Source organism: Gopherus flavomarginatus, chromosome 9, assembly GCF_025201925.1.
Source record: "Gopherus flavomarginatus isolate rGopFla2 chromosome 9, rGopFla2.mat.asm, whole genome shotgun sequence".
In the NCBI taxonomy this organism is placed as follows: domain Eukaryota; kingdom Metazoa; phylum Chordata; order Testudines; family Testudinidae; genus Gopherus; species Gopherus flavomarginatus.
The window spans coordinates 27696583-27714214 of NC_066625.1; the positions used below are offsets into that span (position 1 = coordinate 27696583).

The 17632-nt window shown below is 37.2% G+C and overlaps 1 protein-coding gene across 13 annotated transcripts in view; it reads right to left on the reverse strand.

Annotated features, from left to right (window-relative positions):
• RBFOX1 (RNA binding fox-1 homolog 1) overlaps nucleotides 1–17632 on the reverse strand; it is a 2697109-nt gene that overhangs the window by 215454 nt on the left and 2464023 nt on the right. For all 13 annotated transcript variants that reach the window (XM_050966439.1, XM_050966435.1, XM_050966438.1 and 10 more), the window contains one exon: nucleotides 7506–7748. In XM_050966439.1, the coding sequence (XP_050822396.1) occupies nucleotides 7506–7748 (243 nt within the window). The remainder of the gene's footprint in view (nucleotides 1–7505; nucleotides 7749–17632) is intronic.

Here is a 17632-nt window from a genome sequence, read left to right on the forward strand (position 1 = left end):
GTCCACAAGAGGGGGCATGAACTCAGAACCTATGTTCAAGATCTGCTGCCAATAAAATAGTGGGCTAGCATCAGAAGCACAAGCAGAATATCCATCCAGTGAAAAGCTGGTCCAGCCTCAAACTACAAATATACTCTTGTAGCTCAGAGGGAAGCGCTGGGTGACTTCTAAAAAGCTGCGTATCCTTTCCTTCTTCGAATGGCCTTTTAATGCAGTCAGCCCCAAGAATAATGCATGCAGGCAAAGCTGCAAACTGAAGGAATAGATTACAGGCCCAATTTTCCCTTAATATCTCTTCTTCCATTGCACTCTAGTCCACTGTAAGAACATAAAAAATCTGCCTCACAGAGGTACCAATGGGCACCCCCAACTCAAGCAGCAGATTGCTTTCTAGTGAATAGGGAATGGAGCCTCCCAGAAAGGGGGGTGAGATGGATGCCCTCCAGAGATGAACAGACAAAGAAGAAGCAAACAACCCATTCCACTCCCCCTCCCCACCCCGAAGAAATAAAACACCCCACAGAAAAAACATACCTGTTAATTTGTTCATTTATCTGTATTTAGCTAAAGCAATACCACAGAAGGTTTATGTTGCCCATAATTTTAAAAAACACAATATGAAACCCATCACCAAACCAAAACACCATAGATCCCTGACATCTCTGCTGCCACAAATCAGCAAAGCATACTGTGATTTAAATCACTCTCTCTCCACCTCTCACATTCACCCCAAGAGATCCTTAGCTTTCCAAATTCCTGCTCCAACAGATAGGCTTTGCAATGTGCCTGGAAGATCAACAAGTTGGGACTATTTAAGACAAAGAGGGGGAATGAAACCTCTGAAGTTTGGAAACAACTGATCCAGACAGATCTCTAAGCATAGCACAAAGCTTACTAACTGAAGGTACAAACTATATGAATTGCTTTACCCACCAATAAAATACAGCTACCTCTAGGGTGAAACAGGGTAAGTATAACAGCAAACATCACTATACAGTACATCAGTTTAGGTCAGAAGGGAAAAATACCATATTCAACTGAAACAGCAGGAATTTAGGTAGCCAAAAATGCAATTACCTAAGTTGAAATCTGGCCACAGCACTGAGGTTAATGTTCTCTCTCTTTGTGAAAAGTGCCATGTCATCTTTAATGATCACAGGAGGTCAGGACCTTTGTATTACATCTCATCTGAAAACTCCAACAGCACAGTATCCCCTAATATCACGCTGAGTATTGATTCTGAGAACTGGTGCAGAGGGAATAGTGCCATGCACTGAATCACCAACCACTGCTTCCTGACGCACCTTCATTTTCCCTAGAGGTCTCCTATCTAAGTACAGATCTGATCAAACGCTGCTTAGCTTGTGAAATCTGATGAAATCACAGCCCAGGGTAGAATGACACCTTGGTTTCACTAATGCAAAACCAAATTAATTTTGCAGCACTGTGTTTCTCTCTCTCTCTCTCTCACACACGCACACACACACGAACACCTTCATGCTTACCTGGCTATGGTATATATTTCTACTGAGACATTCCATATATTTAGAATGGGAAATATTGCAGAATTCCAGTAAACATAACACATTTCAGCAGCAAATGATTTTACTACTGTCCACTGGCAGAATTAGATACAGATTATGCCCTTAGATAACTCCCACCGAAGGTAATCCAAGCCATGCAAATGAACCCACAAGCAGTTTGGCCCAACAAATATGACTTGTAGAGTGTGATTCACCTCTCCAAGAATATAATTTGTTTGCCCATATAAACAAAGCAAAAAATATGGCTTGGGTGGCTAACCTGAGCCTCCACCAGCATTGCAACATCCACACTACTGTTTTTAACATGCTTACGTGAGCTGTAGTTGCCCTTGCCTGGGAGGCTTGCCAAGTTGAAGTGTAGATATGCACTCCGGTAGCTGTCTTCCTCTGGTTGAACTGCAGCCCTTTATCCTAGCTGTGGTTAATCATGCAGTTAGTCACAGCTAGTAAGGTAAAGGACCCATCTATTAACCCCTTCCTGGCTGCTACAGCATGGAGTCTATATACCCCCTCATATGGGAAAATACACTTTTTGGCCCAATCCTGTGACCCTTAGTCCCAACGGGACTATGCTCAGTTAATAAGGACAATTTGCATGAATGATCACTCCAGGATTAGGCTCCCTGAAATGATTTAAACTTCTGAATTACAAAGTGGAAATTTAAGCAAGAAGCCAGAAAGACCTGACCGGCCCCTGTTTAGGAATGTGTGTCTGCAAAATTTGCTAATTTTCTCTTGCTCAGGGAATTATTATTTCTTTGCTAACAAGGAATCTGAGATGAGAACCAAGAGGGATTTCCACTGTGCTAAGCCTTACTGGCAACCAGGAAAAAACAAACAAACTCCTCAGAATTATAACTATGTTTAAGAAAACATCCCTGCCTGACAAGGCAGGTCTGATCAACTCATCAACAAGGACAATTTCAAAGCTGTCAAAACTAGTTCAGGAGTCTGCTAAAAAATCAGGAACAACCAGTGAAGGAAAATAACCAGTGTATTACCATATGGGTTCTCTGACTGAAACTCCAAGAGGACAAAAGTATAAGGAGGTGGGGCACAATACTTTGGGACTAAAAAATGCAGGAGCAGGGGGAGAGAAGGAAAGGATCCATTAATGTAAAACTCATGGCAAAAGAAGACTATATTTTTATAAAAGAAAAAACATTTATGCTCTGAGTGTAGTATTTGTCTGAATCTAAATGATACAGGAAATGTTACATATCTCCTAAGGCAGGAGTCACTGATAACCTGCACCTTATGTAGTCACTTCCACCATTCTGGCTTGATGGCATTTTATACTCACTTTGCAACTGGAGTAAATGACTCCACAAGGTGCAGGGCAACAGTAAATAAAGCCCCTGGAGTTTATTCATTAATGGACCAATCCTTCAAACCTAGGGTATGTCTACACTACCCGCCAGATCAGCGGGTAGTGATTGATCTATCGGGGATCGATGTATCACGTCTAGATGAAACGCGATACATCGATCCCTGAATGCACTCCCCGTCGACTCCGGAACTCCACCAGGGCACGAAGGCGGAAGCAGAGTCGACGGGGGAGAGGCGGCCGTCGATCCCACACTGCGAGGACGCGAAGTAAGTCAATCTAAGGCGATCTAACATACGTGACTTCAGCTACGTTATTCTCGTGATAGAAGGCATTTCTTTTCAGTATTTTCAAAAATCCCCACGGAATCTTACTGATATTTTATGAACATTGTTTTCAGTTGTAATATTCATTTTTCATTACACTAACATAATTCTTTTACATTTACAGTTGGATCGACAGCCTTAAATACACACAGTTGTGCATATTGATTAGAATTATTCCAAGCATTAAAAATGCTTGCTTCTCTCCAAAAGCTGTTTTACTAAACCTCCCATTTTTATCCAGCTAGAACTCCTTTGTGAATAGTTAGCCTAGTCAATTTTTCAAAAAATGTCTCATGTCATACTGTATATTAAACAACTGAACATCTGATAGCTACCTAAAAATATCTGAAAGCTACCAACCAAACACTCCAGTGGACAACCAGATTACTCCTGAAATTTAGAAAGTCTGGAAATTCACTACCCCAACATTTTGCTGGTAGCTAAGGCATCTTTTCCTTCAGATGTGAACATCACTTTGAGTTACAATGCTGACAGAGTAGTATTAATTTGTAATGTTCCATTTTCTGATTAAAAACAATATGTACTATTAGACACCAATCCGCAAAGTGATGCATACAGGTGGATCCTAAAGCCCTCACAAACCCCAGTGAATTCACTGCGGTTCTCCCTGGGTGCAACGTTCCATCAGCATGTATCTTTTTGCATGATGTTTATGCTGTGTTCACAAATATGATGGAAAGCCATAAAGTGCTAACAATTTATAAGGTAGATCATAACAGTTTATAGAAGCTGATACCCATAATCAATTTGAACAAAAGATTTGATTGGAAATTTGTGGGAGATTTTTAGCAGTTAAGTAATGTTGAGGCTCAGCTGAATAGTGGAGACCCTTAGAGGATTCAGTTTTTGTGAATCTTTATTTGTACTATCTCAAGTATAAAATGCCAAATGTTGTCAATTGACTACAGTTTTGACTTTGTCTGCATATTGTTGGATGATATTGCTTTTTACATGTTTCTAAATTAAATCCGAATTACATTAAAAAGATAGTGTAGGCAACAAACCAGCTTAGATACGGCTTAAGGATGGCTTACATTTCCAAATAAATCTTTTCCATCTCTAATTTCTAATATCCTATGTAAGTGCAACAAGACAAGTCACATTAAATAGCATATGTATTAAGTATTAAATAGGGCGAGATTTGCCACTCTTAAAAAGTAACAATGATTACAATATAATTAAGTTCATCTTTCTCCATGGAGGTATTGTGCCAACAACTTTCACTGTTACATTACATTTTGAACAGGGATTTCAGAAAAAATGAGGTAGCTCTTCAAAAAGATTAAGTCAAAGTCAAGGAAATTAAAATATTCACGCTCAATAAAGTGGAATCTGGAAATTAGCAGGACTAAGAAGACTAGGAAAAACAGATAGCCTAAGACATAAATGAAATAACATTTCTATTATTGTGTCAGAAGGAGAAAACTTGCAAATGAATAACTGCATCTGCTGGAACACCATGGATTCAAGGGAGAAATTGAGGAAGATAAGGCCACTGAAGACAAACTAAATGATTTCTTTTCATCACTCTTTTCCACAGAAGACGTTGAGGAAATAACTACTCCAGTTCGGTGTTCTTTCCTACTAAAAACAATGAGATTGTGAGACTGAGATGATAATAAATGAGGCAGTCAAACACACTTAAAAAGCAACAGGTCACCAGGGGTGAAATCTTGGCCCCATTGATGTCAATAGGAGTTTTTCCAGGGACTTCAATACAGCCAAGATTTCATCCTAGGACTGAACTGTATAAATCCAGGAATTTCAAAGAAACAAACATGAAGAGATTGAGCTGGGTGTCATTGTGATCAGCCCAATGTGTAGTAGTGATCAAAACAGCAAACAAAATGGTATGCTATTTAATTAATGGGATCGAAATAAAAGAAGACATTATACTACCACACGAACAGCTTAGTGAAGAAGTGAATAAAAGATCATGTTACAGAGGTATATAAGTTAATTAATGGACTAGAGAAAGTAAATAGGAAGTTCCTACTTAATTTTTCCCATAATATAAGAAAAAGCAGGTGTTTAATGAAATTCAAAGTTACCCAATTGAAAACTATAACAGGAAACATTTATTACACAAACCCTAAAACTGGAATTAAGTATCACAATACCTTTGAGTCCAGAGGTTTAGTATGATTCCCAAAAGAACTAGACATTAATGAGAACATCCACAGGTATAATAAATGGGACAAAAACTTTTTTTTGTTAGGAAAGGATATAGCTCCTAATACTTTGGGTCACAAGGTGGCTTCTTATTGAGGAGATTGGGAAGAAAGTTCTCATATGAGTAGGTTTTCATAATTGTCCATGACACTGTATTTTCTATCTTCTGGAGAAGCCTCTAATATTGGTGAATGTCAGAAAGAATACAGCAGTGAACTAGGTAGACCACTGGCCTGCTGTGTTATTGCAAGTCCTCTGTTACAGTACATAGTGTATAGAATGTATTATGCATTGTGCATTCTCATTCTAAATGTTATTATTTTCCATTCTCAATTATATTTATGTAATGGTAGAAGTAACAAGGCAAGGTGCTTAAATACCCTCAGAACAACCCATTGATTTGCCACTGCGTAATGCTTGGAGGCATAGAGAAAGGGCATCAGTGGCACATTTTTAGAGCATCTCTGCTGGATGATGCACAGAGAAGCATTTGTTTTAATTTCTGAGTGAGACATTTTCTCATCTTCTTACAACCAGGAGAAGTATAGCAGCATTAGCTATTATGGAAGGATGAAATGTTTTGATTTTATTTGGGAGATCAGAAAAGATGCTGTGTTGACAAGGGAAGAGGGATTCAGAAATAACTTTTTCAGGATGAAGAGGTGTTAGAAACTATGTCCCTGTCTGATAGGCAGTTCACTTAACATGATTGAAAAGTCCTCATAACATAACATGTTTTAGATCATTTTGAGCAGGTAACACCAACCACAACACTGATTTAAAAGTTTCACCTGCATCATAACGAGCATTACGAGGATTTTCCAATCATGTTAAGCTAATTTGATTGAGATAACACAATTAAAGGAAGCAGCCTCTTTGTCTTTAAAGGAAGCAGCCTCTTTTGTTTTAATTTCTGAGTGAGACATTTTCTCATCTTCTTACAACCAGGGGAAGTGTAGCAGCATTAGCTATTATGGAAGGATAAAATGTTTTGAGCAGAAATAGTTAAAGGAACTGCGCCCTTCACAAAAAAATGTTGTGGAAAAAGCCCAAGCCTTCTATCTCAGATTCAAGGGACAGCCCTCAACCAGGACCTTAATAAACCAATGTTATAATGTTTAGATTTCAGCCAATATTTTCAAAAGTGAATAGTGATTTTGAGAGTCTCAGTTCTTGGTTGTTCGACTTGGGAGACACTTTTAAAGTGTCTGATTTTCAGAGGCTGGGAGCTCAGCATTAAATACTGGTCACTCCTTTACTTAGCTCTCTTACACTCTTATATATTAGTTTAAAAAAAACAGTTGTCAAGAATGACAGAAATTTGAAAAAAAAATTCAGTTCTTAATATTTCTACAAATAGACACCAATTTTTATGAAACTACTCACAATTTAAAATTGTTCTATGGAGGTTTTATGTTAACATCTAAGCCTAACATTTATTTGCATACTACTACTTGGAATAGTCCCGATTTGTAATTTGCTGTTTGTACCCACTGGGTGGCAAAGTCACATGATCTTGTTTCAGTTCCATTATTTGATGATTTCCAAACCCACAGAAAGCTTTCAAGATGGCTGAACAAGCACTTCTGTTGCAGATACTCATGATGAATATTCATATTTGCACAAGTATTTGCGACACTATCCCTTTTCTGAAAATTCTTGAGAATAAAGTTTTATTCAAACAAACCTTTGTGAAAAGTGAATAAGAAGGGGTCATGAATATCAGCAAAACAATTTCACCGTTTTCTTTCAAATGAATGTTGTGCCCAGCTCTAAACAGGTTAAATCATATACAACCATTTAAATATTTGTACTTCATATATAATTTTGCATGTTTGGATATTCAAAACGGAAAAGAATTTTGAAAACAAGTAGCACCAGATAGATACTACTCCACCCGCTGGCTTGATGAGAGGCACCACAAGTGGAAGAATAATACCCTCAAAGTTCAAAGAGAAAAGACTGAAGCTATTTTGGACCCTATATTGTTTTGAATAACCATAAATAAAATTCAAGTTTACAACCATTGTATGCAACATAAGAAAGAATTTTATCAATAAACATTTTTGTAACTTGAGATATACATCTTCAAAAATATAAGAAACCTGAACTTACTGTGGCTGTGCCGGAGACAGTTTGTGCATTTGTGTCAGCTGCACTCTGTTCAGTGTGTGTCTGAGCAGGAGGGTACATGTTTAACGTGTGCTCTGGAACTGTGGTCTGGCCTGTGTAGTCTGGAGCTGGATGGGGGTGTGGGGTTGTGTATTCTGCCGGGATCCCATTCTGAGGTGGAGCAAACTGAGCTGAGGCATAAGGCTGTGCCATTGTATCAGGAGGTGCTGTAGCTTCCTGATTACCCTGTAAAGCAAAGAAAAAAAAAAGGCAGATTCAGAAAAAAATAATTTAGAAAGTAAAGAGGATATTCTCCAATATTTCTAAATAGATTTTTGTTTCCCCTGAAGAGTGTATCCCATCTGATTTAATTCCCTCCTCTGCCACTCCCTATTACAATCCTGACTTTAGAGAAGCAAAGTGTAGTTTTCTATGTAGGCCTTTTTAAAATGTGATTGTTAACACCAGGTAAGAATACATGAACTGAAAACAGATACTTTAGCTAAAACATTAAATGTAGCCAATATGTTTTTTACTACAATGAGAAGTTAAGAAGGAAAGGTTATAGTAAATAATTCCACTTATTCCAAAAGTTAAAAAACACTGATTCCATTGAAGGAGGCTCGCTATATTTATCATATAGTGCATTCTCTCTCATGGTTTTCTAGATTTCTGAGAAGATGCAGCCAACCTAAAATCCAAAGGAGAGTTTGAAAACAGATGATCCATTGTGCTCACAGTTTTAAATATTTGTATGAAACGCTGCTCTCTCAGATGATCATCATTCTTTCAAGTAAAAGTTCATCCTTTCAGCTGTAGAGCACAAATGCAATGTGATGATTAGATTCAAGCTTAGAATTGCAAAATAAAAAATAAGGGACTAGAAATGCATCATTTTTAAATCTATTTGAGAAAAAAAACATTAAAAATAATTTATCCTGAAATGTGTCCGAAAATTTAGATGCAAGAGCTTAAAATTCCTTATCATTTTGCTAGTAATTATTTTACATTTATGTATTAAAAGAAACGTTTACAATTAAAAGACCAAATGGAAGCATCTATAATGTGTATGGACAATTAGATTTAGCTTTAATATAATTCTACTGTGGCAAGCAGATGCCAAAAATGCTAAAGTATCACGGGTATTTAACGTAAATGTCTGCAACAGTCTGGCTAAATGGTCTGACCATAATGAATACATTATGACATTGAAAAAAAAATCTTCTTACAATACATGTTTGTGAATTTATTTAAGGTATGCCTAAATCATGATGTTACAGATAACAGTGTCAGGGGACACCAGTACCTCTGCAGTATCGCCAGAGAAAGGAATTGGGGATGGCTATACATATTCCAAAGCCTCGGCTCAATTTCAGGGGCAGAACCAAAAACAACCCTGAAAACCAAAAAGGGCTGCTCTGGGTCCAACTAAATGTTTTGTTTAAGCCCAAACAATTCCCCCATTCTTTCTTTTTTTTATTTCATCTTGAGGTGTTTTTTTTTTACTCTTTTGATTTAGTATTTTAAATTAGCTCAATTGCTAAACCAAACACCATTTCAAAACAACAAATTTAAATATTTAGTTTCAAAATTAACTTTCAACTTTTTTTTTATTTTGCTTTTAAAATTTTGTTGCCTCAAAAAATATCTTTTCCAGCTAATTTACTATTCATCGAAAAAATTTCACCCTGCTCCAAAAAAAGAGCCCACTGAACCTCTGTCAATGAGGTCCAAGGGGAAAAATTATTTCCTGATACCAAAAAAGTGATTGGTAAGGCCTGTTGCATTCTAAAAAACCCAGCTCCTATGCTAAGAGAAAGGAAAGAGAACAGCTAACAGGTGCAAGAGGCATTTGAAAACCCTAGGAGAGTATAAATAAGTGGAGGAGAGGGCACGCCAATTGATTAGCTCCAACCCGCCAGGTCCTGCCAAAGAGAAGACAAGGGGACCCGCAGAAGGGAGGAACCAGCCCCTGACTTGCTCAGCATGAGCTCTGCCCCATCAAGACACCGTGATATCTGGTCAAGATCATCCTCATTCCCCACTGAATGTGCAAAAGTAGGTAGGGAAGGGAGGAAATATTCAGCCACATTCCACCAAACACGCTCGCGCACGTGCACACGCATTTTTTGTTTTCATTAATCCTTGCACCTGCTGGCTTCTGCAAAGGCCATGGCTACTACTGAAATACAGAGGTAATATTGTGGAATTTCACATCTAGGAAGATTTCCAACCAGTTTCAGCTAATTCAAATAAGCATCTAAATATGGAGGTGATTATTTGAACAGAACAGGAACTCAGAACCTTTGAGAATTCACTAAGCTGTATATTACAACAGCCCTTGGTTACATATTACAGGAGAAAAAATGCATTTTTCCTAACTAAACGGCAATATGCTATAGTGAATTAAGCATGAGACACTAGGAGTCTGAAACTCCTGAACGTGAATCCCATCTCTTCAACTAATTTAGTGTGTGTCCTTGGGCAAATCATTTATATTTTCTGCCTCACTTCACCATCTTTAAAATGGAAACAACAACATTTACATTCTACATTGCACTGTGTTGTGAAATTACTTCATGATTGTACTGTGTATTGAAAGTGTAAAATAATGGTATTGTTAGTATTACAAGTATAAGCCAAGATGAAAAGTTAAGTATTTTTACACAAAAATGTGCAACAATTTACGTTTAAAACCTGGAAAAATACCTTGCACATTCAATTTAGTAGAGGAACATATCTACTTATTCCATTTTTTTTAATAAAAATGAAAACTCATTTCTTTTTATTTCTTTACCTAATACTCCCCTAATAATTATTAAAAAATAGTGATTGTACAAGGTCAAAATGCACACTAAAGGAAGTATGCGCACTAAAACCGGGCACTGATTGGGTTCCATCATGTGTCTTCACAGGTAATAGCCATTACTGTGAATTTTTCTATTTGTTCAAAGTTCTATGTTTAAACTGTAAACGTTAAATACTTTAGGACAGACTTTAGTGGTAGGAACCAGGTAGCATGGAAGCTGCAGCAAAAAAATATTCTACCTACTAAATTACTTGGACTGTATTGCTTTGAAGCACAGTAGCTGGTCATTCCTGGCCCATAAGTTATTCCTTCATGTCGGTTGTTAGACATGGCATAATAGTCAGCAGACATTAAAAAAAGAACAATAATGGCAACAAAGTGATCAACAGCTAATGTTCAGATGCTTTTGATTTACTAAAGGTTTTTATACTACCTTGAGTTCTAAAACAGATGTTGCTGAGACCCCCACTGTTTCTCATTAACACTGACAGCAGTTCCATGAGACCCTAATTAATATCTGTGCCATTCACACTTAGTGCTAATTACAGCTAATATTTAATTAAGAGCACTGAGCTTTTATATGATTTCTTACCAGCACCTTCAAACATTTCACTTCAGTACTGTCACATAATGGCATACATACAATGAAAATTCAGGCACTTTAACACTGTTGAGAGTCTTCTAGCTCAGTCACTAGATTTGCTAAACTGAGGTTTTGATTCCCTTATTAAAGTGGCACCAGCCAAAAGTAAGGAAATAGTGAAGGGTCAGCATATAAATAACCCCTTATATTCAGGGAGAAGTGGAAACTTGGCATGCCAGGTATCAGCCCGTGTGTTATTCTTTCACTGAACTTATTTTTGTTTTAAATTAAAAAAATATATAGTTGTCCACTGTAAGATAAAGAAATTATATGTGTGGATGTGTATGTACATACGCACACTGTTGTAAGCCAGGAATTTATTATTATGAAGATCATGATAATAATGCTGAGATGTTCTGATTTTAAAAGCAGTTAACTGCACATGCCATTACAAGTGCAGGTTTTTTAGTTTTAAAATTTAGTCTAAATAATCTCTACATTCTGGATCCATAATGAGTATATGCATATTCAAAGCACATAACATTACCATAATACATTAGCATGCCCCATATGATTAAACACATTCTGTAATATTAAGATACATAACATACAAATTGGTTACTGTTTAAGATGTGAATTCATATTAAGGTTAACAGTGGAAACTAACAGATCCTTACTTATATTGTTGTGAAATGTGAATGCCAAATTTAGACTACAGAAAACTGATCTAAATTTATATGGGTCTTTGTGAATCTCAAGTTATCCTCTAGCCCCAGAGCATATTAACTGGGTATTTTAAAATGACATTTTAATGAGAATATTGAAAACAAAATAAAACTGAAAAATGGAATCTACCAAGTTATTTTAAAGGTATGAAACGTTCCTTAAAGTGACAGGAAACTCCATTCTTAATTTAGATCATGAACTTAGGCTCTGGAGCAGCCTCAAAACAGTGGGTGACAGTACACACACAATGTGGAACTCTTACTAGGCACAAGAGGGTAGACAGAAGTTACAGTTTCAGACTTAACTCTGAATCTCTTTACTTTTATATAAGTTTAAATGACCCCTTAATGTTCATTTTTGTGTGTGGTTTAATAAAGTAGTAGTTGGCAGCTGAAAGAAGAACAAAGGAAGGCAGACAGTCAGGCTCTGCTAAATGTTTTGGCCTGAAATCTAATGAAAACCACATTTCAGCTCCAAAATATGCTTTACGTGGCAGTGTATAAAATCCAGTTTATTGCTTTCTGCTTAAATGCTGAGCTATACCAGAACAAAAAAATGCCTTAGTATGATATAGGCAAGTGAAGGCTTTCTAAAATCCCATAGATGATTATACTTAAAACAGAAAAGATCAGAATTTTAAAATATTCCTACTGAGTATCTCAAATCTCCACATTCTTTTTCAGCACTCTCTCTTCTGCTCTGAAAGGCTTTTATAATTAAAAAATGCATGAAAAGTGTCAAAACATAATAAAGCAAGCTTGTCATGTTTATATACAAAAGACAGAGCAAAGAAAATATTATTTATTCAGTGTTCCTTTTTAAACACACATTCACAACATAAAATTGTATTTATTCACTAAAAACCTTTAAGGTTGCCCACATTTTAAAGTCTAACTAATGGTTTACTGTTTGTTTTATTCTATTTTAGTTTTATTGTGTTCTGTTTCTTTGGCAAGAGATATTTCACATTCAGAGAAAGCCTCTCATACTATAGTTAAATGAGCCAAACTGCATCATATCCTCAGGGCATGGAAACAAAGAAGAAAAATGCAAAATTACTCTGTAAACCTGCAGGTTATAAGAACGGCTCAGTTAGACATATCAAGCACAGCAGACACACATAATCACTGCTGTAGCTCGCCTGGCAGAATGACTTAAGCAACAAAATATGTATTAGAGGAGGCTTGCATGCAGTGGTACAGTTGAATAAAAGAAATGCCCTTGCTTGACTAAAATCAGAGTTTCAAGTGAAAATAAAGTGAAAATACCTGCTGTACCATCCTGCTCTCTTTATCCTCCATAAACTTAGCAGCTGCTCTAGTCCCAGGCCATGCAGCATCTGCCCAAAGCAAGCATCAATTATGGATGAGAGTGTGTGAGATATGTAATGTGTGTATGAGTGTGGATGATAGGGGTGTTGAAGGAGGGGGAGCTAATGCAAGCCTTACTGACCTCCCACTCAACATCTGACTGCTCCCAAAACCTAATCCAGATGGGACTCTTTCAGTTTGCTAGGCCTCGCCCCATCAATCACAGCAGGCCACTCCTCTGTCTCCTGCTACTAGTTTATAGAGTGCACCACTGAGCAGATGATTACACACAGAAGAAGAAAAATACAGCTTGACTACATTAATAGCTGTTTAAAAAACATTAGAAATGCTACTTTGTAAGTTGCCGTAAGCTGAACATTTTCATTTTTAAAATAAGATGATTGTATTATAAGTTATGGAGAACCCTAAACCTCCAGTACTTTGGTTTTTTGGCAACTGCAGTTTATAGGAGAGAGAGAGAGTTTAATCTTTCCTACAATTTGAAAAGTTAACAGCAATAAAATTTGTGTTTTAAAGTTGCTTAATACCTGTAGCAAACGAAGGCAATAAAAACCATTGTGTATTGTACATTAAATTTACTTTATCCTTTCTTTATAATTGAAATTGTTTTGCCATCTTTATTTTGTGGTATCCCTCCTGCCCACCAAGGGAAATATTTCAGAAATGCTTCCAAGCTTTACTTTTATGCGGCAGCTTAAGCAAGCTAATACTTCACTATTAAAGGAACTTGTCTAGATACTCTAGAGGTAGTCTCAGAAATGATTAAATTTCTAATTAAAATCACATAACACAGAAGAAAGCTAAGACAACACAAAGAGCCCCAAAGAATTCAACTTTACTGCCAATCTGTCATGGGTTGTCACCGGATTCAAGAAGTTAGAGGCAGGACTGAAATGCAACAGGTAAGTTTTTATTTACAAATGTCCCAAATTCCCAGAAAAAAAATCTGGATAAACAGTATTAACTGTATCGTTATACTCACAATCCAACTCAAATACACTGGGTTTCTTTAACAATGCAGGATAATTCTTATAGATTTGCTGCTAGCACTTCTTAGTTAAGGATAATAAAAACAGCTGCTTCAGGTTTTTTCACAGGGAATCAGATATCCAGCCTCATTGGACCAACTGACTAACTCTGCAAGCTTTTTCTCTTGCCATTTAATAACATGACTGGGCCACTTGACTTGGACCATTTGACTTCTCATCCAAATTCAGACACAGAAAATTCTGTAACTTCCTCCCGTTCTTGGAAAGGTAGCTGCAAAGCCAGTTCTGCCTCATATTTCACTTAAAAACAAACTCTTTCCAAAGTAAGGGTGTTCCCAAAAGGAAAGAATGAAAGGGGGAAAAGAACAGTTTTTCTTGGACAGAATCAGAGAGAGAGAGAGAGAGAGAGAGAAGAAAAGAGCAGGGGGTAGCCTCAGGGATTTGTATTATTTCCTTGAGTGATGGTACGATCTCTTTTCTCCACCAAACAACCTCATGTACAAGAGACAAATATGTTCCCAGTGTCTTCATATGCACCATATTGCACCCTGATAAAAAGCCTGAATCCCAGCTATCAATATATGTCCAATTAGTAAATGAATTAGTACCACTGCTCAGGACCATTTTATTAGCACATCCATCTTTTTTGTGTGTACTGGGTATGGCCATATGGCAATGGTTAACAGCAAACAGGGATTATTCTTCCAGGATTCAGTACCAGAGATTCAGTTGTTCTCTCCCTTGAGTGGCACCTTTATGTTACTGATAATTTTGTATGTGTTTCTTTTAGATATGCTTTTCAGCTAAAAAGTATGATATGTACCTCTCTCCAATTTGGCTATGTTAAACTCCGTGACCCACCTCAACATTAAGGGTGCTTGGGAAATCAGAGTGGAAGAGAAATCTGAAGCATTATATAATCTCTGAAAGTATATTTCATATACCCACTATGATGATGGTACCTCTTCAGTTCTTTCTTTTGCTATGTTAAGTGATCATCTGTCCATGGGCACATGATACAAATAAAGCTCATCACGTGAATTATTTTTTCAAGTGATTTAGTAACCCAGCAATAAATTTAACCATATGGGGCCAGATCCCACAATGTTTCACTGGCACAAAGTGGCTGTGAAGTTGCCCTATATAGGAAGGCCAAAGAGTCCCTGGGTGTGGGGAGGGAGGGACCATGTTCACAGAGTATTGTGCTCTGGTGATTCCTAGCTGGTATAACTGTCCTTAGGGGCTATGCCAAACTAGCTCTGTTAGAGCAATCCTGTGACTATTCTAAAGTTGTGCTGGCAGCCAAATGAGTCCCTGGCAGCACAATAAAATCAGGGGAGTACAACAGGTTTGTTGGCTACTTTTGCACCCTTTCCACCTGTCAGATTTTGTATCAGAGTAGTGGGTCTGCTGTATCTAGCTCCAGTCTTGCAACTCAGCTTATGTCTCCTCTTAACTTCTTCTGTTGGAAGGGCAAACCTCAGACTAGTGCTGCCCTACATGTTAGGTTTTTAAAAGTACATTAATGTGGCATTTTTAAGACTTGGCATTTTGGGGACAACAAAGACTTTGCTTCTACGGATAGGGGCTTCCTCTCTCACTCACCTACCACATGAATTATTTATTTATTTATTTATTTTTACTTTTAAGCACAAATTTGGTGCATTTCAAAGCTGAAATTTTATCAATGTATTACTGTCAAACAATAACATACATTTTGCAAAAAAAAATCAGCTGCAAAGAAGTGCAGCATGTTCTGCTCTGCACTAATTCTGTCAGTGCTACATATCTCTGACATGGAATATCGGACATAAACACTCCCTTCCCTAGTGCAATGGACTATTCTTTGAGAAACCTTTCAGGGAAATAAATAATTGTTTTCCAAAACAGAAAGAGTTTCTAACAGCAATTTAAAGGGGATAGGGGGACTAATAAAGAATTACAGTACAGAAAGATTTCTCAAAGGTATTTTCTCTTATATGATTGTCATAATTATACATTAGCCTTCTGTAGCCTTCCATCCAAAAGATCTCAAAGTTTACAAACAGTAAATTAACCATCACAAAAGCCCCATGAAGTATAGACTGTGGCAAAGCCAGGAATATAATCCAGATCTTTTGACCTCCAGTTATGAGTTGGGTTTTTTTAACCCATAAAACTACACTTCCACTTAAACATTATGGTGGTAGTTCCACCTCACTAAACAGACCCTCCCAAACTGTCTTTTTGATATATTTTGATACGTGGATAAAAAGGAATAGTGGTGTTTACAAGTTTGAGATAATTGATTTAAAGAAGAGAACTAAAAGAAGAGACTGGGCATTTTTTGCACAAAAGAAAACACAGCCTATCATGTAAAAATTCATATCTGTACTGAGGTAAAGTTAATATAAATATGGGAAACATACATGCTTAACACTGACCTTATTCTGTTGAATGTAAGTTCATTATACAGAACAGTCCAAACATAAAATAAAGCAGATATTAACAAAATCGCTTTGTCCCTATTCCTGCATTTTAGACCTCATTTGCATAGCCAGGATCATGTTCCTTGGTCGTAGCAGGGAATGAGCATGATGGGCTCTAGACTTACCACTGCTCAGCGTAACAGGCTTCACATAGCACTTGATGTAATTTGCATCTGCATGCAGCCTCCATTCACAGATATGCTAGAGCAAAGTGCACAGGGACCTTGCAGTATCCATCCAGACCAAACGTGTGTTCTTGGCTAACATCATATAGCTAAAGCAACCAGTATTTGAGCATGAAACAAAACAAAGTGGGTTTTAAGTGGGAAGAATTTACCCTCTTTTCCTCAAGAAAAAAAAATCATGCAGTTGCCATTCGTGGTAAAGGACCAATGGTTTGATCTAAGTGCTGCATAATCTTGCTCAGAAAAGATTGGTCAGTGCCATTCTCCCCTACTTGTACAACAGCTGGAACTCTAATTTAATGGTCATGTTAAAACATGCCGGGTTGTCCGATGGTTTTACGTGTGCAAGAGGAATTTTCAAGATCTGACCTACTTTTACTGCATAGTCAGAGAACTACAATCCACAATGTAAATAATGTTACATTAAAGTAAGAAGTTACTTATTTTTTTGTCTTCAGCCCCTCTGTGCTTGTTTCTGTGGAGAGTAGAATTCCCACTGAAGTCAATGGATTGAACGGGGCTCAGGAGTAAACCCTTGAAATCAGGAAAAGATGCAAATGGTTCATCTGGGTAATTCATTTCCATAGCCACAATAATTGCCAAATGTGTGGCTTCAACAAAGCAGAGTACCTTCAAAGTTAACTCACAATTTCCCATGATCTTTCACGGTTCACATTATTTTTCATACCACATATAATTATTTTGCCCAGCAAAATCCAAATGGCAAGAAAAGGCACTAGCTACTCTATGAAGCCCACTTGCTGCCCTCAAGGAACTTCTCTCAATTATTTGAGATGGATTTGGCAGGCTACTTTAATACACTAAATAGCGATTGCTTTTTTGCTTTTATCTACAATCACAGAGTTAAGAAACTGGCATCCTCTACACTGCATATGAGTCCACAGCTGTTCTATAAACTGAGAGCTGTAATGTGAACAGTGACATGTCTTACTCAATTATCTGCCACATTTACTCACTATATTTCTATAGGTGTAGAAAGGACACTTAATTGACCATACTTACCCCATATAAAGAACTA